This window comes from Microcaecilia unicolor, chromosome 8 (assembly GCF_901765095.1).
Source record: "Microcaecilia unicolor chromosome 8, aMicUni1.1, whole genome shotgun sequence".
NCBI lineage: Eukaryota > Metazoa > Chordata > Amphibia > Gymnophiona > Siphonopidae > Microcaecilia > Microcaecilia unicolor.
The window spans coordinates 29,318,443-29,340,972 of record NC_044038.1 but is presented as its reverse complement, the minus strand read 5'-3'; the positions used below and the strand labels follow the sequence as shown (position 1 = coordinate 29,340,972).

The 22,530-nt window shown below is 41.9% G+C and overlaps 2 protein-coding genes across 3 annotated transcripts in view; one reads left to right on the top strand and one right to left on the bottom strand.

Moving 5' to 3' along the window:
* Nucleotides 1–2,450, bottom strand: part of LOC115475516 (protein maph-9-like) — a 42,492-nt gene extending 40,042 nt beyond the window's left edge. For both annotated transcript variants that reach the window (XM_030211284.1, XM_030211283.1), the window contains exon 1: nucleotides 2,393–2,450. The gene's annotated coding sequence lies outside the window, so the exon portion shown is untranslated. The remainder of the gene's footprint in view (nucleotides 1–2,392) is intronic.
* Nucleotides 2,451–2,531: 81 nt separating this feature from the next.
* Nucleotides 2,532–22,530, top strand: part of IQCK (IQ motif containing K) — a 96,770-nt gene continuing 76,771 nt past the window's right edge. Inside the window, exon 1 of the mRNA XM_030210956.1 lies at nucleotides 2,532–2,654. Coding sequence (XP_030066816.1) covers nucleotides 2,591–2,654 — 64 coding nt within the window. The 5' untranslated portion in view covers nucleotides 2,532–2,590. The remainder of the gene's footprint in view (nucleotides 2,655–22,530) is intronic.

Genomic DNA, 22,530 nt, shown 5'->3' with positions numbered 1-22,530 from the left:
TTAGTTTCTCTTCTCCTTTGACATAACGTGCTGTTCATGGGTCGGATGTTAGAGAGAGAGTGTGTTTGGGTGAGTGAGAAAAGCAGGATGCCTTCAGCGCAGCAGTGTTAAAGTGAAGTTTGGAGTGCCGAGAAAGGCAGGTAGACGGTGCTGAGAGTGAGAGGACAGCGACTGAGGGGGGGGGGGGGGGGGGGAGGAGTGTCATTGCTCCGCCCCCGACGTCATCACGTTTGACGCATGGGCGGGGCAGACACTCAAGGAACAAAAAAGTGGTCTCTGCCACCTCACTTTTAGAACGTTGGGAAAGTAAGGCTTCATTGGAGGTGCGTTTTATATAGAGAGATGTAAGCCACATTGAACCTGCTATGAGTGGGAAAGCGCGGGGTACAAATGTAACAATAAATAAATAAATAAATAAATAAAAAGAAACCAACAAGCACTCGGGCAAGAAGGCCGGTACTGCCCAAAACGAGACCCCACCTCCAAAACAAAGACGGAGAAAGGGTCCTAAGAAGGAGCCTAAAGTTGCAAAGAAGCAAAAGGCCAACGGAAACGCCCTAATAACACTGAGTTCTACGTGAGAACTATCAGGATCACCTAGCGACGGGACACAAATGGAGAGTGCTGCAGCACCCGAAGGACCAGAATAAAATCCCATTCAGAAAAGGCACGTGAAGGGCAGCGTAAGCGACCCACACCTCTGTAAAAACAAATCACAACCGGAAGAGCCGCTAAGGAAGAGGTCTGCCAACGACCCTGAAAGCAAGCCAGGGCTGCCACTGGAACCCACCTCTAGCCCTTGATACTCCCTCCAGCAAAAATGCCAGGAAATGGTCCAGGAAGAAAGCAAAGTACTGGCAGGCGCCAAGAAGAGCGCTTCCTAGCCTGCAGCAGGGAAGCCAGGACTGAAACCAATAATCCTTCTTCCTCAGCCGAGCCCTCTCAAGGGCCAGGCCGTAAGACCAAAGGGAGAAGAATCCTCCATGACCACCAGGCTCTAACAGAAGAAACTCGAACTTGAGGGAATCGCATTAGCTCCCACACCTTCACCCACTCGTCCTGGAATAGTGGGAATGAATGTAATGGAAATGGCTGTGCAGTAAGTATATACTTGCAGCATGGCCATTTGATGAAATAGGGTTACATGCTTCGCTGCCTTCATTGTAGATAGTGTCTGTTTCAAATAATCACTCACTTTGGATCGATGAAAGGCATCCAGAAAGCCGTATTATAAAATATCTTACAACCACTGGTCCATATTGGTACTGGTGCATTTGGGTGAAGGGGGACAAAGCAGAGAAGGGATGGCTGGCCAGGCCACACCAGTCCACCCTGTCTCACTGGCAGGCTACAGCGCACTTAACATTGGAAAAATCTTTCTACACATGCAATATATATCTTTGCAGTGACAAAGTCCAAAAATTAACATAAAGATTCTCTCGAGTTTTAGGACTTTTTTCCCCAAGCTGCGGTAAGTGTTAGTATGTGCTTACTGCGGGATGTGCTCAGGTGTCCTGTGGTAAGTCCCAAATTGGCGTGCACTAACTCTGTGCTAAAAAATATTTGGTGGGGGTGTGTCTGGGGAAGCACAAAATTGGTGTTCCTGCACCACTCATCACAACTACATTACCATATGCTAACTGGTTACTGCAGGATTAGCAGGTGAGCCCTTACCACCTACCAAGCAAGCGTTGCTAAATACACACATGTACGGTTACCATATGGCTCCAGAAAAAGGAGGACACATTGATCCAGTCCGGGTTTTACTTCCATTGACAGCAATGGAAGTAAAATCCAGACTGCCTCTATCTGTCCTCCTTTTCCTGGAGCCATATGGTAACCCTAACATGCTAATTTCTTTTAATGGCTGTTAGCGCACAGCTATTAATAAAAAAATTGCAAAATCGGCCATTTTACTGTTGCGGTCAAAAAATGGCCAGTGCATGGGAAAAACGCATTTGAGGGCACTCTAAGGCTACTTTTTTACTACAGCTGAGTAAAAGGACCCTTTGGTTCTCAACGATTTTATTTATTTTAACGCATTCTTGTCTATCTAAAAAGATCTATTAGAAAATGTTTCAAGTAGGAGTACCAGAGATAGCCATGTATACCCCAGAACAGAGACAGATGCCACCTGAGCCTAACCAATTTATTGAGGACTTTGATTAGTCTAACAGCTGTCATCTGCCTGAGTCAATTTTACAACCTGTTTGAAAGTTTCATCGTCCCTGTTAAACACATTGTTTGATTAATTCAAAGCCCAGACAATAAAACACAAACTGCAATCCAGAACATTATCTAGTAACATATTACACTGCTGCATCACTCTACGAATCTGTATTTATTTATATATATTATATATATATATTGGCAGCTGATAAACCGTACAGACCTTTCTCAACGTTGCCTACAACGTGCAAAGGCTCCCCCAACGTGTTGACCCGGAAGAATGGAAGCGTACGTAACGTAACGTGACTCACGTGAGGGCAACGAGTACAGTGGCGGCGGTTCCCGATGCCTTCTGGGTAATCGCCCTTAGCGTGAATCGGTTACTTAGCAACCACTGACTGAGGAAGAGTAGGTCCCGAGCATGGCTAGAGAGAGTACAGCCCAGGGCCAGGGGTCGAAGAGCCTGTGGGAACAAATCTGCAAAGGTAGAGTCTCGCCATCCTTTCCTTCCCGCGTAATAACCCTGACCGAGCAAAACAATAAAGGGCCGGCGTCCTCCATGCGCTGAACCTCGTGTATCTTCCCATGTAAGCGCCACTTCTATGGGTCCTGAGCGCCCCAGTACTAAGCAAGCTACTGCGTTACGTCCAGGGAGAGCTAATTTTGTGTTTAGCACCCCGGCCATTTTGAAATTAGTACCTATGCATGCCACCCACCCGCAAACCATTAGACGTGGACCATGTTTCCTAGTGTGGGGGTGGGGTCAGGGGCGAGGCTACTAGCGTTTTGGATAGAAAACTGTATTAGGATGAAAGCGAGGGAAAAGGACTGGCACTTGGAGTCTCTTCTCTTTTTAGGGCTATCAAATCACCGTGGACCAGGGTTCATCAGCTTCACAAACAAATCTGGTTTTCAGGATTTTCATAGAAACATAAAAACATGATGGCATATAAAGACCAGTCTGCCCATTCTAACCAACTGCCCAATCTTTACAACGTCTTCCTCAGTCTTGGAGATCCATGGTACTCTTCTCATGCTTGTTTAAATTCAGATATTGTCCTTGCTCCACCACCTCCACTGGTATACTGTTTCATGTATGTAGTATGTGCAACCTTGTGTGAAAGCAGAACTACCCAAGGGAAGCAGGAGGAAGTGGGGCCCAAGGCAAATCAGACTTTTTGTGTGATCAGAGAGGGTGCCAGTGCTATCCTTTCCAGTCCTCCCCCTGGCAGAATTATCTATATGGCAGGGGGAACATCATGACTATTTTCTCCTCTCCTGGCTTCAATCTGAAGTCTGATCCACACAGAGCAATTATGATTTTGGGGGACCCACTAGCCCTGCACAGTTCAAACTTCAGCTGGAAGTTGGCAAGGAATGAAACAGTTGTAGCTATATAGAGGCATAAAAAGTTAAGTATTTCATAACAGAAGAGGAGTACAATAGAAATAAAATAAGAAGACAAGTGAGAAGGCTGGTGTATTGTTTACTAGTGGTAGATACCTAACCCTTCCCCATAGGGTAGAGTAAATAAGTAGGTCTTTAAAGCAGCTTTAAAGGGGGGATACGGGATTGAAAGTTGGGGCTTTCCCCATAATGCACCAGGAAGTAAATTGGCTTTACTGACCCTGTCTGCCTTTATACATTGTGTTTCTAAAAAGTATTTTTATATGTTTGGTCTAAGAACAAGATTCATTTAATATGATAGAGGTCTATAAAATAATGAGTGGAGTGGAGTGGAACAGGTAGATGTGAAGCATCTGTTTACTCTTTCCCCTTATCTGTTGGTGTTCCCCAGGGATCGGTCCTTGGACCCCTTCTCTTCTCAATCTACACCTCTTCCCTGGGCTTCCTGATCTCATCTTATGGTTTCCAGTATCATCTCTATGCTGATGACACCCAACTGTATCTCTCCACACCAGACATCACCGCGGAGACCCAGGCAAAGGTATCGGCCTGCTTATCCGACATTGCTGCCTGGATGTCCAACCGCCACCTGAAACTGAACATGTCCAAGACCGAGCTTATCGTCTTTCCACCAAAACCCACTTCTCCTCTTCCTCCACTTTCTATCTCAGTTGATAACACCCTCATCCTCCCCGTCTCATCTGCCCGCAACCTCGGAGTCATCTTTGACTCCTCTCTCTCCTTCTCTGCGCATATCCAGCAGATAGCCAAGACCTGTCGCTTCTTCCTCTTTAACATCAGCAAAATTCGCCCTTTCCTCTCTGAACACACCACCCGAACTCTCGTCCACGCTCTCATTACCTCTCGCCTGGACTACTGCAACTTACTCCTCACCGGCCTCCCACTTAGCCATCTATCCCCCCTTCAGTCTGTTCAGAACTCTGCTGCACGTCTCATATTCCGCCAGAACCGATATACTCATATCACCCCTCTCCTCAGGTCACTTCACTGGCTTCCGATCAGATACCGCATTCAATTCAAGCTTCTCCTTCTTACCTACAAATGCACTCAGTCTGCTGCCCCTCACTACCTCTCTACCCTCATCTCCCCTTACGTTCCCGCCCGTAACCTCCGTTCACAGGATAAATCCCTCCTCTCAGTACCCTTCTCCACCACCGCCAACTCCAGGCTCCGCTCATTCTGCCTCGCCTCACCCTATGCTTGGAACAACCTTCCTGAACCCTTACGCCAAGCCCCCTCCCTGCCCGTCTTCAAGTCTTTGCTTAAAGCCCACCTCTTCAATGCTGCGTTCGGCACCTAACCCTTACCGTTCAGTGAATCCAGAATGCCCCAATTTGACTGCCCCTATCGGACCGACCGTTCACTTGTCTATTAGATTGTAAGCTCTTTGAGCAGGGACTGTCTCTCTTTGTTAAATTGTACAGCGCTGCGTAACCCTAGTAGCGCTCTAGAAATGTTAAGTAGTAGTAGACTAGGGGGCATGCGATGAAGCTGCAAAGTAGTAAATTTAAAACAAATTGGAGAAATCTTTTCTTCACTTAACGTGTAATTAAATTCTGGAATTTGTTGCCAGAGAATGTGGTAAAGACGGTTAGCTTAGTGGGGTTTAAAAAAGGTTTGGACGACTCCCTAAAGGAAAAGTCCATAGACCATTATTAAAATGGACTTGGGGAAAATCCACTGTTTTTTATCTGGGATCAGCAGCATAGAATGTTTTGTACTTTTTTGGGATCTTGCCAGGTATTTGTGACCTGGATTGGCCACTGTTGGAAACTGGATGCTGGGCTTGATGGACCTTTGGTCTGTCCCAGTATGGCAATACTTATGTACTTAATGCAGCTTAGTAACCTTGAGAGCAAGTGCTAAGACCCTCTGACCTAGACCAGTGGTGCCTAAACTGGTCCTCAGACTCTGCCACTTTAGTCTGTCTGTCATATTTTCAGGATATCCTTTAATGAATATACATGACTTATATCTACCTACATTGGAGAGAGTTAGTGCTCATATATTCATGCATATTCATTAGGGACTGGTCTTAGCATTACTAACCTAAATCACAAGAGAAAGCTAGTCCTGATTTTGTCTCATTTGTCCAATGGGTTTGCGGTTGTTCAATTTCTAAGAAATGTAGGACTATGGTGAATTCTTAAAAAAAAAAGTATAATGTATGATCTCAAAATTCAGTCCTTAAAAACTGCAGATGTTGTTTTCAGTATATCACTAATAAATATTCAAGAGATGGATTGGCAACAGTATTTCTATGGAGTTATGTCTCATAAGTGGAAATGGGACTTGATATACCACCTTTCTGAGGTTTTTGCAACTACATTCAAAGCAGTTTACATATATTTAGGTACTTATTTTGTACCAGGGGCAATGGAGGGTTAAGTGACTTGCCCAGAGTCACAAGGAGCTGCAGTGGGAATTGAACTCAGTTCCTCAGGATCAAAGCCCACTGCACTAACCACTAGGCCACTCCTCCTGTAATGTCACACTGGGAAAAGACCAAGGGTCCATCGAGCCCAGCATCCTGTCCACGACAGCGGCCAATCCAGGCCAAGGGCACCAGGCAAGCTTCCAAAACGTACAAACATTCTATACGTGTTATTCCTGGAATTGTGGATTTTTCCCAAGTCCATTTAGTAGTGGTTTATGGACTTGTCTTTTAGGAAACCTTGTAACCCCTTTTTAAACTCTGCCAAGCTAATCGCCTTCACCACGTTCTCCAGCAACGAATTCCAGAGTTTAATTATGCGTTGGGTGAAGAAAAGTTTTCTCCGGTTTGTTTTAAATTTACTCCAATGGGTTAGTTTTGCATATACCAATGATAGTAAGAAACTCCTAAGCCAGGGTATGTGTAGTATGGTCTCAGTCTCTCATATTTACATTAATGTTTGCCATAGTACTTGCATCATGCCAAAGAGAGCTTCCTTCTGAGATTATAATATCAAAGTGTGCTTGGAAATTGCTTTTAATCAGGCCTGTGGCACCTAATATGATGGACTAGAATTCAATGAAGAGACTGAATATTAATATAAATATAATGTGAAACTTATGCTCAATCATACAATTTTCAAATGCTTAACTATGAAATATAAAATATGTAATAGGTGCTCAGTAGTTAACGGGGATATCTCTAGGCGGGAGTTTCCAACTAGTCTGCTTTGAAGATAATTTAAAAGAAACTTCAGAATGAGAACCAGAGATCTACCTTATTAGATTTTGAAAGTGGCATATGTCTGATCTCCTGAAGACGCTTTTGGTGAAACACTGGACTGTGTAGAGTTCGGTAAACATTGGCAAAGATCTTTGAGACTAGCAGTTTTTGGTAGAAGCTATTTGAAGATTGGAATATATGTTTATACTCGTCTCATGAATGGATTTGAATTGTGACTGTTTGCAACCACGTGGAGATTATTGCAGCAGGATATAGTGACGTTTCACAGTGGGCCCTGCATTATTGGAAGGATTACTGTTTTAGTTTTTGTTATTTTCTTGAACACATCCATTTGCTTCTTTTTGATTGGAGAATATATATGTTTTCCAATTTTGATAGGATACTTTATTTTTGAACTCTTCAGTTTATGAAGTTTTCGACTCCATGATGTTGCTGCTGTTTTTAGATCCTTTTGATATAGTGGTGATTTTTTGAGCATGCATTTTTGGGTGAAGCACATTTGTTTTGATTATTGAATCACAAGAGATTTATGGTGGTCATATTGTAAGCTCTACATTACAGCAGAAGTGTTATGCGGCCCCTTGATCAGATAAGTGGCTTTTATTTAAGTATATAACATTCCTAGAACCACTATTGGTGCAATGATTGAATGAGGGGTCAACAGCTTTAATAGTACCACAGAGCTATATCAGTTGAGACCACCGTTGACTACTGAGCACCTAATATATATATATATATATATATATATATATATATATATAATATATTTCATAGTTAAGCATTTGAAAATTGTATGATTGAGTATAAGTTTCACATTATATTTATATTAATATTCATTCTCTTCATTGGATACTAGTTGAATTGTTAACAGGAAGAGACAACTATATCTATTATCTTCATTTATAATTAACCTAATATGGTGGGAAATATTTCTGTATTTTTCTTCCACGTTTTTGGCCTCTAACTACATTCCTTGTTACGTGGTCTTTTCCCTCGCTGCACGATTCACTGAATACTCAGCACTGATCCCTCTATTATCAGTGCAGTTCTTGAGTTTTTCTCCTTTGCTGCTATGTCTTTTTCTTGCATCAAATGTTTTATCCATCAAAATGGGAATGTTCCAGGTGATCACAAACTCTTAATTTTCCATAAACCTTTAAGGGAGTCCTTTTACCGAGCTGTGCTAAAAAGTGGCCAGCGCAGGTGTCAGCACATGGCTTTTCCACATTCTGCAGCCACTTTTAGCGTGGCAATAAAATGACTGCCTTACTATATTTTTCTGTAATGGACACACACACTAATTTCTCCATTAGCGTGTGGCCTTTACTGCATTGAGCCCATACCACCACCTATTTAGGAGGTAGTAAGGACTCCCGCGCTAATCAGGTAGCATGCTGTAATGTGCCCATGCTACCCGATTAGCGCAGGCACACCCACTCTCCACCCATGGACACGCCTCCTTCACTGGAAAATAAAAAATATTTTCCAGTGTGGAATTAGCATGTACTGAGCTGGAAACCACCATGGGATACCTCAGTGCGTCCCGCGGTAGTGCCCTTTTGGCGCATTGTAGGCCTGCGTTAGGCCTACCACACTTTAGTAAAAGGGCCCCTTAAAGTCATGTTGTACTGTTTATATAGAGGTTGATTTTCAAAGTGAGTTAACCAGTTAAGAGAGGCTCTTATCTGGTTAACTCACGCTGACTGGGCTCAGGGAATATTTAGCAGTGGTGCCACTGAATATCCCCTCTAACCACTAAAGTTAAAACTGGCCATTGTGTGGGTGGTCTGGGGGCAGAGTCATCACTTAACCAGATAAGTACCAATATTCAGCCCTTAACTGGATAAGTTAACTGGGGAAGTAGGACCACATAAATATTACCCTATCTTTGTCTGGTTTAACTTGAATATTCAAAGGTATCAGGTTAAGTGCTGTCTGTCTGCACTTACCCAGATATATAATGCCAATATCTGGACATGGTCTGTCACTGAAAATCCAGGCATGATTTTTGACAGAGGCGGTCATTGTTTAAAAAAAAAAATGCTGATTTTTGCCAGCTGAATGTTACCCCCGAAGTTTCCAATGGATAAGATGTGCTACTTTGTATCTTTTTGTATAGATTTTTTCTTCTGTCAGAACTTTGCAGCCAGCTATAAGATGAATAACCATTTTCAGCTTTTTTTTTTTTTTTACAGAATTTACATGTCTGTTTTACCAGGGTTTTTTTTTCCATACTTGCTGTGAACTGTTTCCTCCTTAATCTACTGTCATGGACTGCAACTATCAGTCTCTCATCTTTTTTGTTTGATGAGAAAGATGTATTTTTAGTTTCAATGTATTTGATGAAAAATATGCTTTTTAGTTTCAATATATTAGATATACAAATGTAATTAAGGTTGTAGATGTGCAATTGATAAGAAAGATGTTTTTTTTTAGTTTCAATACATAGTAACATAGTAACATAGTAGATGACGGCAGAAAAAGACCTGCATGGTCCATCCAGTCTGCCCAACGAAAAACCTATAAGTGTATACCTTACCTTGAATTTGTACCTGTCCTTTTCAGGGCACAGACCATATAAGTCTGCCCAGCAGTATTTCCCGCCTTTCAACCACCAGTCCCGCCTCCCATCACCGGCTCTGGTACAGACCGTATAAGTCTGCCCTCCCCTATCCTCGCCTCCCAACCACCACCCCCTCTTCCCCCCAACTGCTCCGCCACCCAATTTCAGCTAAGCTTCTGAGGATCCATTCCTTCTGCACAGGATTCCTCTATGCATATCCCACGCATGTTTGAACTCCGTTACCGTTTTCATCTCCACCACCTTCCGCGGGAGGGCATTCCAAGCGTCCACCACCCTCTCCGTGAAGAAATACTTCCTGACATCTTTCCTGAGTCTGCCCCCCTTCAATCTCATTTCATGTCCTCTCGTTCTACCGCCTTCCCATCTCCGGAAAAGATTCGTTTGCGGATTAATACCTTTCAAATATTTGAACGTCTGTATCATATCACCCCTGTTTCTCCTTTCCTCCAGGGTGTACATGTTCAGGTCAGCAAGCCTCTCTTCATACGTCTTGGAACGTAAATCCCATACCATCCTCGTAGCTTTTCTTTGCACCGCTTCCATTTTTTTAACATCCTTCGCAAGATGCGGCCTCCAAAACTGAACACAATACTCCATGTGGGGCCTCACCAACGTCTTATAAAGGGGCATTAAAACCTCCTTTCTTCTGCTGGTCACTCCTCTCTCTATACAGCCTAGCAATCTTCTAGCTACTGCCACCGCCTTGTCGCACTGTTTCGTCGCCTTCAGGTCCTCAGATACTATCACCCCAAGATCCCTCTCTCCGTCCGTGCCTATCAGACTCTCCCCGCCTAACACATACGTCTCCCTTGGATTTCTACTCCCCAAGTGCATCACTTTGCATTTCTTCGCATTGAATTTTAATTGCCAAACGTTAGACCATTCTTCTAGCTTCTTCAGATCTTTTTTCATGTTTTCCACACCCTCCGGGGTGTCCACTCTGTTGGAAATCTTGGTGTCATCGGCAAAAAGGCAAACCTTACCTTGTAACCCCTCGGCAATGTCACTCACAAATATATTGAACAGAATCGGCCCCAGCACCGATCCCTGAGGCACTCCACTACTCACCTTTCCTTCCTCCGAGCGAACTCCATTCACCACCACCCTCTGGCGTCTGTCCGTCAACCAGTTCCTAATCCAGTTCACCACTTTGGGTCCTATCTTCAGGCTGTCTAGTTTATTTAAGAGCCTCCTGTGGGGAACCGTGTCAAAAGCCTTGCTGAAATCTAAGTAGATGACGTCCACAGCACGTCCTTGATTCAATTCTCCCGTCACCCAGTCAAAGAATTCAATGAGATTCGTTTGGCACGATTTCCCTTTGGTGAAACCATGTTGTCTCGGATCTTGCAACTTATTGGCTTCCAGGAAATTCACTATCCTTTCCTTCAGCATGGCTTCCATTACTTTTCCAATAACCGAAGTGAGGCTTACCGGCCTGTAGTTTCCAGCTTCTTCCCTATCCCCACTTTTGTGAAGAGGGACCACCTCCGCCGTTCTCCAATCCCTCGGAACCTCTCCCGTCTCAAAGGATGTATTAAGCAAGTCTTTAAGAGGACCCGCCAGAACCTCTCTGAGCTCCCTCAGTATTCTGGGGTGGATCCCGTCCGGCCCCATGGCTTTGTCCACCTTCAGCTTTCCAAGCTGTTGATACACACTCTCTTCCGTGAACGGCGCTCTATCCACCTCATTCTCAGGTGTACTTTTGCTAGTCCCTCTCGGTCCTTCCCCAGGGTTTTCTTCAGTGAAAACAGAACAAAAGTATCTATTTAGCAAATTGGCTTTTTCTTCATCATTTTCTACATAGCGTTTTGTTGTATCTTTTAGTCTCACAATTCCCTTTATAGTCTTTCTCCTTTCACTAATATACCTGAAGAAGTTTTTGTCTCCCCTCCTTACATTTCTAGCCATTTGTTCTTTCGCTTGTGCCTTCGCCAGACGTACCTCTCTCTTGGCTTCTTTCAGTTTCATCCGGTATTCCTCCCTGTGTTCCTCCTCTTGAGATTTTCTATATTTTTGGAACGCTAACTCTTTAATCTTTATTTTCTCAGCCACTTGCTTTGAGAACCATATCGGTTTCCTTTTTCTCTTGCTTTTATTTACTCTCCTTACATAAAGGTCTGTGGCCCTGTTTATTACTTCTTTTAGCCTGGACCACTGTCCTTCCACTTCTCGTATGTCCTCCCAGCCCATCAGCTCCTTCTTCAGGTATTCTCCCATTTTGTTAAAGTCAGCTCGCTTGAAATCGAGGACTTTGAGTTTAGAGTGGCCGCCGTCCACATGAGCCGTTACATCAAAACAAACTGTTTGATGGTCACTGTTTCCCAGGTGCGCAGCCACTCGGACATTTGACACACTATCCCCATTCGTGAGCACCAGATCCAACATGGCTCCCTCCCTCGTGGGTTCGTTCACCATTTGTCTGAGCAGAGCACTTTGGAAAGCATCCACAATCTCTCTACTTCTTTCCGATTTTGCAGACGGAATCTTCCAATCTACATCCGGCAGATTAAAATCTCCCAACAACAGCACCTCTCTTTTCTTCCCCAACTTTTGAATATCAGCGATCAGATCTTTATCTAGTTCTTCCAATTGTGTCGGGGGTCTATAGACAACACCCACGTGGACCAATGTTCTATCCTCTCTTTTTAAGGTGATCCATATCGCTTCTTCCTTTCCCCAGTTCCCTGTCATTTCAGTCGCTGGGATATCATTTCTCACATACAAATATATACAATATATTAGATATGCATTTGTAAATTCTCCTGAAGAAGGACTTATTGTTTGTTATCCGTTTAGAATCTCTTTTAAACTTAGCAGAATATAAAAATCATATAGCATAGCATAACATCCCTAAGTTCCAGTTCCCCTCTCCTTAACCATTCATGTGCCCTGTTTTAATTGATATGTAGTTCCTGGAATAATACTTTGCATTTCCCACTGTATACATGCATTCTCCATTTTTTTCCTTTGTTTACTGATTTAGGGGTCCTTTTACATAGCCATGCTAAGCATTAATGTATGCTTTACACTGCTGAATGCATTAAAGCACCCAGCATTATTTTTTGGCTGAGGGTGTTGCATGGTAGCTTTAACCAGCTACTGCGCTGACATAATCGCATATTAATTGGTTAGTGCCAAGTTAACACAGGGGCCCTGAGAGCTTCCTAAATGGAAAGCAGTAACTGCTACCGCGATATTTTTTAAAGTTGCTGTGCACTAATGGTAACATTAGCACATTGCTTGAGTGGAGGAGTAGCCTAGTGGTTAGAGCACCTGGCCGGTTCAAATCCCACTGCTGCTTCTTGTGATCTTGGGCAAGTCACTTAACCCTCCATTGCCTCAGGTACAAACTTAGATTGTGAGCCCTCCTGGGGCAGAGAAATATCCAAAAGTACCTGAATGTAACTCACCTTGAGCTACTACTGAAAAAGGTGTGAGCAAAATCAATAAATAATAGTTTTAGATTCTGTTGCTACTATTGGAGATTCTACATGGAATGTTGAAACTATTTGTAGATTCTACATGGAATGTTGCTATTCCACTAGCAACATTCCATGTAGAAGCCTGCCCTTGCAGATCAGCAACGCGGCCGCGCAGGCTTCTGTTTCTGTGAGTCTGACGTCCCTCAGACTCGCAGAAACACTGATCTGCCAGGGCAGGCTTCTACATGGAATGTTGCTAGTGGAGGAGTAGCCTAGTGGTTAGTGCAGTGGAACATAGAATGTTGCTACTATTTGAGATTCTGGAATGTTGCTACTAGTGGAGATTCTGTTGCTACTATTTGAGATTCTACATGGAATAGTAACATAGTAACATATAGTAACATAGTAACATACATATAGTAACATAGTAGATGATGGCAGAAAAAGACCTGCGCGGTCCATCCAGTCTGCCCAACAAGATAAACTCACATGTGCTACTTTTTGTGTATACCTTACCTTGATTTGTACCTGTCCTTTTCCGGGCACAGACCGTATAAGTCTGCCCAGCACTATCCCCGCCTCCCAACCACCAGCCCCGCCTCCCACCACCGGTTCTGGCACAGACCATTATAAGTCTGCCCAGCACTATCCCCGCCTCCAAACCACCAGTCCCGCCTCCCACTATCGGCTCTGGCACAGACTGTATAAGTCTGCCCAGCACCATCTCCGTCTCCCACCACCGGCTTTGCCACCCAATCTCGTCTACGCTCCTTAGGATCCATTCCTTCTGAGCAGGATTCCTTTATGTTTATCCCACACATGTTTGAATTCCATTACTGTTTTCGTTTCCACCACCTCCCGCAGGAGGGCATTCCAAGCATCCACTACTCTCTCCGTGAAAAAATACTTCCTGACATTTTTCTTGAGTCTGCCCCCCTTCAATCTCATTTCATGTCCTCTCATTCTACTGCCTTCGCATCTCTGGAAAAGGTTCGTTTGCAGATTAATACCTTTCAAATATTTGAACGTCTGTATCATATCACCCCTGTTTCTCCTTTCCTCCAGAGTATACATGTTTAGGTCCGCAAGTCTCTTCTCATACGTCTTGTAATGCAAATCCCATACCATTCTCGTAGCTTTTCTTTGCACCGCTTCAATTCTTTTTACATCCTTAACAAGATACGGCCTCCAGAACTGAACACAGTACTCCAGGTGGGGCCTCACCAACGACTTATACAGGGGCATCAACACCCCCTTTCTTCTGCTGGTCACACCTCTCTCTATACAGCCTAACAACCTTCTAGCTAGGGCCACCGCCTTGTCACACTGTTTCGTCGCCTTCAAATCCTCAGATACTATCACCCCAAGATCCCTCTCCCCATCCGTACCTATCAGACTCTCCCCGCCTAACACATACATCTCCCGTGGATTTCTACTCCCTAAGTGCATCACTTTGCATTTCTTCGCATTGAATTTTAATTGCCAAACCTTAGACCATTCTTCTAGCTTCCGTAGGTCCGTTTTCATGTTTTCCACTCCCTCCGGGGTGTCCACTCTGTTACAGATCTTAGTATCATCCGCAAAGAGGCAAACTTTACCTTCTAACTCTTCGGCAATGTCACTCACAAATATATTGAACAGAATCGGCCCCAGCACCGATCCTTGAGGCACTCCACTACTCACCTTTCCCTCCTCCAAGCGAATTCCATTAACCACCACCCTCTGGCGTCTGTCCGTCAACCAGTTCCTAATCCAGTTCACCACTTCGGGTCCTATCTTCAGCCCATCCAGTTTATTTAAGAGCCTCCTGTGGGGAACCGTGTCAAAAGCTTTGCTGAAATCTAAGTAGATTACATCCATAGCTCGTCCCTGATTCAATTCTCCTGTCACCCAATCAAAGAATTCAATGAGGTTCGTTTGGCATGATTTCCCTTTGGTAAAACCATGTTGTCTCGGATCTTGCAACTTATTGGCTTCCAGGAAATTCAGTATCCTTTCCTTCAGCATCGCTTCCATTACTTTTCCAATAACCGAAGTGAGGCTTACCGGCCTGTAGTTTCCAGCTTCTTCCCTATCATCACTTTTGTGAAGAGGGACCACATCCGCCGTTCTCCAATCCCTCGGAACCTCTCCCGTCTCCAAGGATTTATTAAATAAATCTTTAAGAGGACCCGCCAGAACCTCTCTGAGCTCCCTCAATATCCTAGGGTGGATCCCATCCGGTCCCATGGCTTTGTCCACCTTTAGCTTTTCAAGTTGTTCATACACACTCTCTTCCCTGAACGGTGCTCTATCCACTTCAATCTCATTTGTACTTTTTGCAGTCCATCGCGGCCCTTCTCCAGGATTTTCTTCAGTGAAAACAGAACAAAAGTATCTATTTAGCAAATTTGCTTTTTCTTCATCATTATCCACATAGCGGTTCGCAGTATCTTTTAGTCTCACAATTCCCTTTTTAGTCATTCTCCTTTCACTAATATACCTGAAGAAAATTTTGCCACCCCTCCTTACATTTCTAGCCATTTGTTCTTCTGTTTGCGCTTTCGCCAGACGTATCTCTCTCTTGGCTTCTTTCAGTTTCATCCGGTATTCCTCCTCGTGTCCCTTTTCTTGAGTTTTTTTGTATTTCTGGAACGCCAACTCTTTAGCCTTTATTTTCTCAGCCACTTGCTTGGCGAACCATATCGGTTTCCTTTTTCTATTGCTTTTATTTACTTTCCTTACATAAAGGTTCGTGGCCCTATTTATAGCTTCTTTCAGCCTGGACCACTGTCCTTCCACTTCTTGTATTTCCTCCCATCCCATCAGCTCCTTCCTCAGGTATTCCCCCATTTTACTAAAGTCAGCATGTTTGAAATCCAGGACTTTGAGTTTTGAGTGGCCACCCTCCTCTTCAGCCGTCATATCAAACCAAACCGTTTGATGGTCACTGCTGCCCAGGTGGGCACCCACTCGGACATCTGACACATTATCCCCATTTGTGAGTACCAGATCTAGCGTCGCTCCCTCCCTCGTGGGTTCTGACACCATTTGTCTGAGCAAAGCACTTTGAAAAGCATCCACGATCTCTCTACTTCTTTCCGATTCCGCAGACGGAACCTTCCAATCTACATCCGGCAGATTGAAATCTCCCAACAACAGCACCTCTCTTTTCTTCCCCAACTTTTGAATATCAGCGATCAGATCTTTATCTAGGTCCTCCAATTGTGTCGGGGGTCTGTAGACAACACCCACATGGACAGAGGTTCTATCCTCTCTTTTTAAGGTGATCCATATCGCTTCTTCCTTTCCCCAGTTCCCTGTCATTTCAGTCGCTGTGATATCATTTCTCACATACAGAGCTACTCCTCCACCTTTATGCCCCTCTCTATCCTTCCAAAAAAGATTATAGCCTGGTGTGTTTGCATCCCATTCATGTTGCTACTAGTGGAGGAGTGGCCTAGTGGTTAGAGCACCGGTTCAAATCCCACTGCTGCTCCTTGTGATCTTGGGCAAGTCACTTAACCCTCCATTGCCTCAGGTACAAACTTAGATTGTGAGCCCTCCTGGGACAGAGAAATATCCAAAAGTACCTGAATGTAACTCACCTTGAGCTACTACTGAAAAAGGTGTGAGCAAAATATAAATAAATGGAAAATAGTGGCATTCAGAGCTGTGGTACAAATGGGTTTACTGCATAGTAAAGTCCTACATTATCACATGGTAAGCTCTATTTTTCCTGCAGCTGTGTATAAGGGGTCCTTTTACTAAAGCTTAGCATGTACAAAGTGCCATGTGGCCCATAGGTATACAATAGAACGCACAGCATTTAGAGCCCTGTTTACTAAACAGCATTATAGGCGCATTAACATTTTTAACGCGCGTTAACCATGTACGTGCCTACAATATCCCTATAGGCGCCTACATGGTTAGCACATGCACTAAGTGTAGGCGTGCTAAAAACACAAATGTACCTTAGTAAACAGGGCCCTTAGCATGCACTAAACTTTAGTAAAAGTGCCCATAAAACTTATTTCTCTTGTTTTGCATTTTCTGTTGCATCCTTTCCTGTGTGTACACTCATTCCTTCTACATATCTACCTGTATGTAGATGTTCATGTTTATTAACGTGATTAACTACTTAAAAACTGGTAATGGCAATGAGGTGGGATACATCACAAAATCTGTACAGAATATCCAAATAATACATCTCACGAATATTCATTATGACTATCCTGAAAACCACTGCAGTCCTCAGGGATTGAAGTTCAAAATTCCCCAGCCTTTCCTACTAGAACTCTGCATTTCCTTACATAAAGTGATGGTAATTTTGGAAATAGCATTGTTTATAAAGTCTTTTTTAGTATTTTAATGTAATTCTGGTGGGAACCTGGGGAGTCTTGCAACAGTAAAAGAAGTGTTTACATAGCAAAAAAAAAAAAAAACAGTCCAGTAAACAGATATCAGGTTATACATTTTTTTTTAGTTTAATGACTTTTTAATTCCAGGGTCACTACAGTAATTTCAGGCCCGCAGTAGCACTAGAAATTTTAGACTATAAAAAGCTGACTGATTTTTAACACATTCTCTTTCAAAAATTATATTTACCTATAGCAAGAGATTGTATTGGTCATTAATAGCAATATTCTTTCAGATAATCTCCAGTAACTATTAAGATAGGACTCAGCCTGAGTCAAATGATGTGGAGATTGTTGAGAATTAAGGGGTCCCAAGCCCCCCCAAGAAGGCTAGAGTGACCTTAATCTGACTCCATCTCTAAATAACACTAGTACTGGGGTAATCAAGGAGTTATTGCCTCTAAGGGAGATGTTAGATCTAAGGAAAAGATACCAGCCTTATGACAAACTGGATTTAGATTACAAGTTATACAATGCATTTATACTTACAGCCTTTGATCATTAAGTGAAGCCCACAAATCATCATTTGGAATGAGGAGTTTATTTGCCAAGGTACAAGTCAAATCAGTGATGGACAACAGGCATGTACAATTAATTATAGGAATATGATAAGCTGCAAACAGGTGTTAATTATTTGCTAATCTTTTATAATTTCTTTTATCAATTAGAGGTTTTACAAGGGAAAGCAATTAGGTAATTTGTCAATTCTGCTGGACACATTGGTTTCCCTTGGAGAGAGAGTGGCAACCCTATTCTCTCTAACTCAAACCAGGAAATACCCTGATTTTTATAGGTGCCCTCAGGATATGGATAATATGACAGTAGATATACCTGATTGGATCTATGCTAATGTCATGGTTGTCACTGATTGGCTCATGCTAATGAGTAGCTTCTATCTTGCTACGCCTTTCCTTTCTCACACCAGCTGACCAGCTGACCACAATCCTGCTCACAGGAAGTCTCCCTCCTCTCTGGAACAGCTAGTTCCCTATTTTCTTTGCACCTGCTATGACTCACTTATTTCTCAACTTGTTTTTCTAACTTACATTAGAGAAAATTCCACTTTGTAACAGATATGGGCTTCCATTTTGTGTTGAAATCCTCCATTTTGTTTCCATATCTATTGACTTAACTTTTAGGCCTCAATCTGGGCTACAAACTAGGCCATACTTTTCCAGTAAGCTCCCAGTTATGTCAGCCATCAGATTTCTGACTCAGCCAAGGTCTGTAATGGCCTGAGCTCTATGACTGGGCCCGCCACCATTCCAGTGGGGGGGGGGGGGGGGTCTCTGGCTGTACCATAATTATACATTCCCCACTTGTCACCCCCTCTGGGGAGGGGTGACACAAAGCTCGTCAAGCTTGTCATCATCCATTCCAGAAGGTGGCAAGCTATCAAACGAGGGGGTGAGTTTTGGTCTTACAAATTGCTAGAAGGTATGGTGCAAGATAGGAAACTTCATTCTCAGGTGATATATTATTTGGGCATATGGAATTCCCTTTATATTACCCAACCCCTTGGGCTTAATCCTGATGTCATCTCTCTTGAGACTTACTCAAACCTGTAGTGAGAAAGGTTTTATGAATGGGACAAATTCATGAGTTCATCTACAAAATCTCATGAAGTATAGGTATATGGGTAATAGCAATTTCAGGTGGATCATGCTAATAAATACTTTCAGGTCTTTCTATTGCTTCTATTGTATCTGTTGCATAGTGCATGGGGAGATAATCTAATGTATGTATCTCAGTGGTCCTCGGAAGGAATAGTGGTTTTGATTAAGCATTGTTATGGTGGCTCAACAAATATACGGTTAGTACTCTGATTGCAGGCTGTTTTAGGTTGTAGGCATTCAGAATCCTTAAACAGGTCGGAATGCCTAGACCTTACTATTACTCATCATTAGCATCCAATCATGAGCACTAAAAAGTGGATAGCAAGTATGAGGTTGCCTTATACAGCAAAAATGGTTAATCCTAGGAAAATTTATATTAACAAAGGTCATGCATGAATCTTGACATATGCATAATGACCTGAAAGTATGGGAAACATTTTATATATCCGTTACCCCACTTGGAGCTTAGTCAAACCTACAGAAAGACATGCAGCTTAAGCAAGCCTACACCAAAGTTAAACAATTGCATAACTGGTTGATACTAACAGGGTTTACACCTACATTATGATATCATAGCCAGTATTAGGGTTTGATGTTACCCTTGTATCTGAGCAATATCAACTTCAATTTAAATTACATAAACAGAAATAACGGGGAAACTCTTAGAAAAACATTTAGAACAATAAAGGAAATAATAGGAAAATAAAAATAAAACCTTTTCAATATATAGACAGGATTACTGCTAAACTGAAAATAAACTGAAAATAAAACAAAATATGAATCTATAATGTCCATAAACAGCAACTGTAAATCTCAAATGAAGTATCAGTTGGTTCTGAATTCTCTTTCTTTGATCATGGTTGAGGCGGTGGAAGCGCTGAAGAATCTGGACGGAGATCTGGAAGATCTAACAGGGCTGGATTTTCACAGCAACTTGGGCAAGGAATCAGTAGAAGTGACAGTCTTAATACTAGGAAGTGGCATTTGCAGAATGTATCCCCACTTCTGGCTTGCATAATGTGCAAGACAGATTGGTAATTATTACGAAGAGGTGATCAAATAACAATGGTAAAGTATATGGAACAAAAGAAAAGAGTACAAAAAAGGAAAAAACCAACAATATAAATTGATTGTTCGAGTTATTGATGTATGGAGGGTCAAAAATATGGTGAACAAAATAGTCTAAAGGCACGGATAATGCGTTGCAATCTATTGCCAGTAGGTATGGAATCTTCACCTGCGATGACTAACATTCACCAAGGGTTGGGCCCTCAGCTGCAGGAGGCCAGCAGGACTTACGAGTTAGATGATTCAGAAAAAAGGGTAGGTTAGGAAATAGTCATAGTCAGAGCAGAAGTCTAATGTGCAGGAATTTAAAACTCATAACTAGTCCAGGTGATGGAAGTATCTTGTGGAATCACGGTCGCTGTCTGTTGTAATAGAGAGCTCATACGTAAAGTGCCATGTATGTTCTGGAAAAGATGAGCAGCATGCAAAAATATTTAATATAGCAGAATATTTAAGAGCATAACCGAGAAGGTCTAAATTAAGGACATCATTTGGACAAAAGAAAATTCTCATTGGAGAAGTTGGTGCTCCTTCTTCTTGTCAGAGGTCAGTTGCAGTAGAAGTACTAAACTGGAATAGAGGCGGTAGGTCAGGAATTGGATTAGCAGTCTTCACTCAACCTACAGGACTTAATAAATAGAGCTAATATAAGAAGTAATATCAAATGGTCAAATCTCAGCACAGGACCATTAGAAAGAAAAAATCAAAGAATGCATTGTTAGTTCCTTGGGGCACCAATAGGTGGAGCACAGTTTCAATATATAAAATCATAAGTTACAAGTAGAAAACAAATTTTTTTTTCCTCTCGGTAGATTGGATTTTGCTGGCACAGGAAGTCAGCAGAGTCTGAGGAAACATTGTGGTCAGAGTCTGCTCCAGGAAAATACAGCAGCCTTTAATATGATATGTAGAGAGATAGAGAAAAGCCAATATCAGAAAAGAAAGATGTAAAAACTATATATTTCTATGAGGCCTCCTCACGTGACCTTTACAAGGTTCAAATAGGCCAAATGAGGAGGACAATAACCTATAGTCCTCTGTAATAGTTCAGAGCCAATTTGGAAAATTAAAATTATATTAAATTCTAAACTGATCCTTTCTATGCTTTCACAATTTGGGCCCTAAACTATGACAGCATATCAAGATTCACATTCAGAGGGATAGCAAAAAATAAGCTTATATATTCCCAGGAATCAATTTACAATTTAGAGTATATTTTCAATACAGAGGAGGAGCCGCTTTATAAGCAGAAGACAAGAAGTAGGAGCATTTTTTAAACATTTTAGTAACATTCAAAAATCAAGAATATAATAACAATTTTTATTAATGCAATAAATGCACAAATTGACCATTAGGATATGTGCATATAGACCAGTATGATAAATGGAACAGCTTGTAAGCCAACATTGTAAATTGAATTCTAAACAAAGAGTTGCAAGGATAACACAGAATCACAGAAAAACCCATCTAGTTATTAAAAACTTGAAACACGTAATGAATTCCTGTATCATATACTGAGTCCAAAGCATTTGTAAAGATGAACTCTAGAAAAAATAAGAACTACAAGGGTTAATCTCTGTCAATATGTCTTAAGGAAATCACGAAATAACGGTGTTTCCTGTGTCTAATTTGAGTTTACTGCTCACTGAAAGCATTGCATACCATGGTGACTGAAAATAGGGCTATACATCAGACAAAAACTGTAAGTTGAAATTTTTATATTAATATTTAATGCTGGTGTAATAAGTCATCATAGAATTAATACCTCAGGAGAGGAAAACAATGTAATTACTTGATCTGCTTCCAGAGGTACGGTTCTCAATAAAAAGGGAATTTGGCAACTGTAGCCAGTCTTATCTGAACATAGCTCTGAAATAATAATAACCTGAATTTCTTTAGTTCGGATTTATCAGTTAGTTATGTTATGCAAGGGTTAATCTCCAAACCCTATTGAGAACCAGAAATGCTGGAACTCTATCGTAAAACTATAAATCTTTAAGAGGCAGGAAAGGAAGTTTGTAAGTAGTAGATAAGACGTGAAAGGGAAAATTAAAACAGTTAATTTATTCTTACGTATCCCATCCCCAATAGAGAGCCAGGAAGAGAACATCAGCACTAGTTATTGTAAAAAACGTCACAAATAAACTGTTTTAGATGGCATATAATATAAAACCTTTTATAGTAAACATCTGGAATAATTATGCAATTTTCAAAGAACACATACACGGACACACACTTATAAAATTAAAACTAAATAAAGTGGATCTCTTTTACTAAAAAGTCTGTCACATGATACCTGAATAAGTATCATGTCCGGTATATCTGTCTTATCCAGATTTAGAATCCGGATGTGAGTACCGGAGCCAACAAAGATTAATTATCGTAAACCCTTAATCTATTTATAGCTACTAGAACTAAAAAGTGCTTGCATTTCTAGTGAAAGCAATTTATCGGAAGTAAATAACAACAATCTATTTAATATCATGTCACAAGTTAAACAAACATTGCTTAAATGGAATAATATACAATTCTGGGAAAAAAAACACTCCTTTGAGATTTACTACCACTGCAGTTGATAGGCAATCTCTCAGAGTAACCTTAAAGCACTAATTTAAACATAAAGAAATGATTCCTTAATAAATAGCTGGTGTAATTTATGCTATTTACC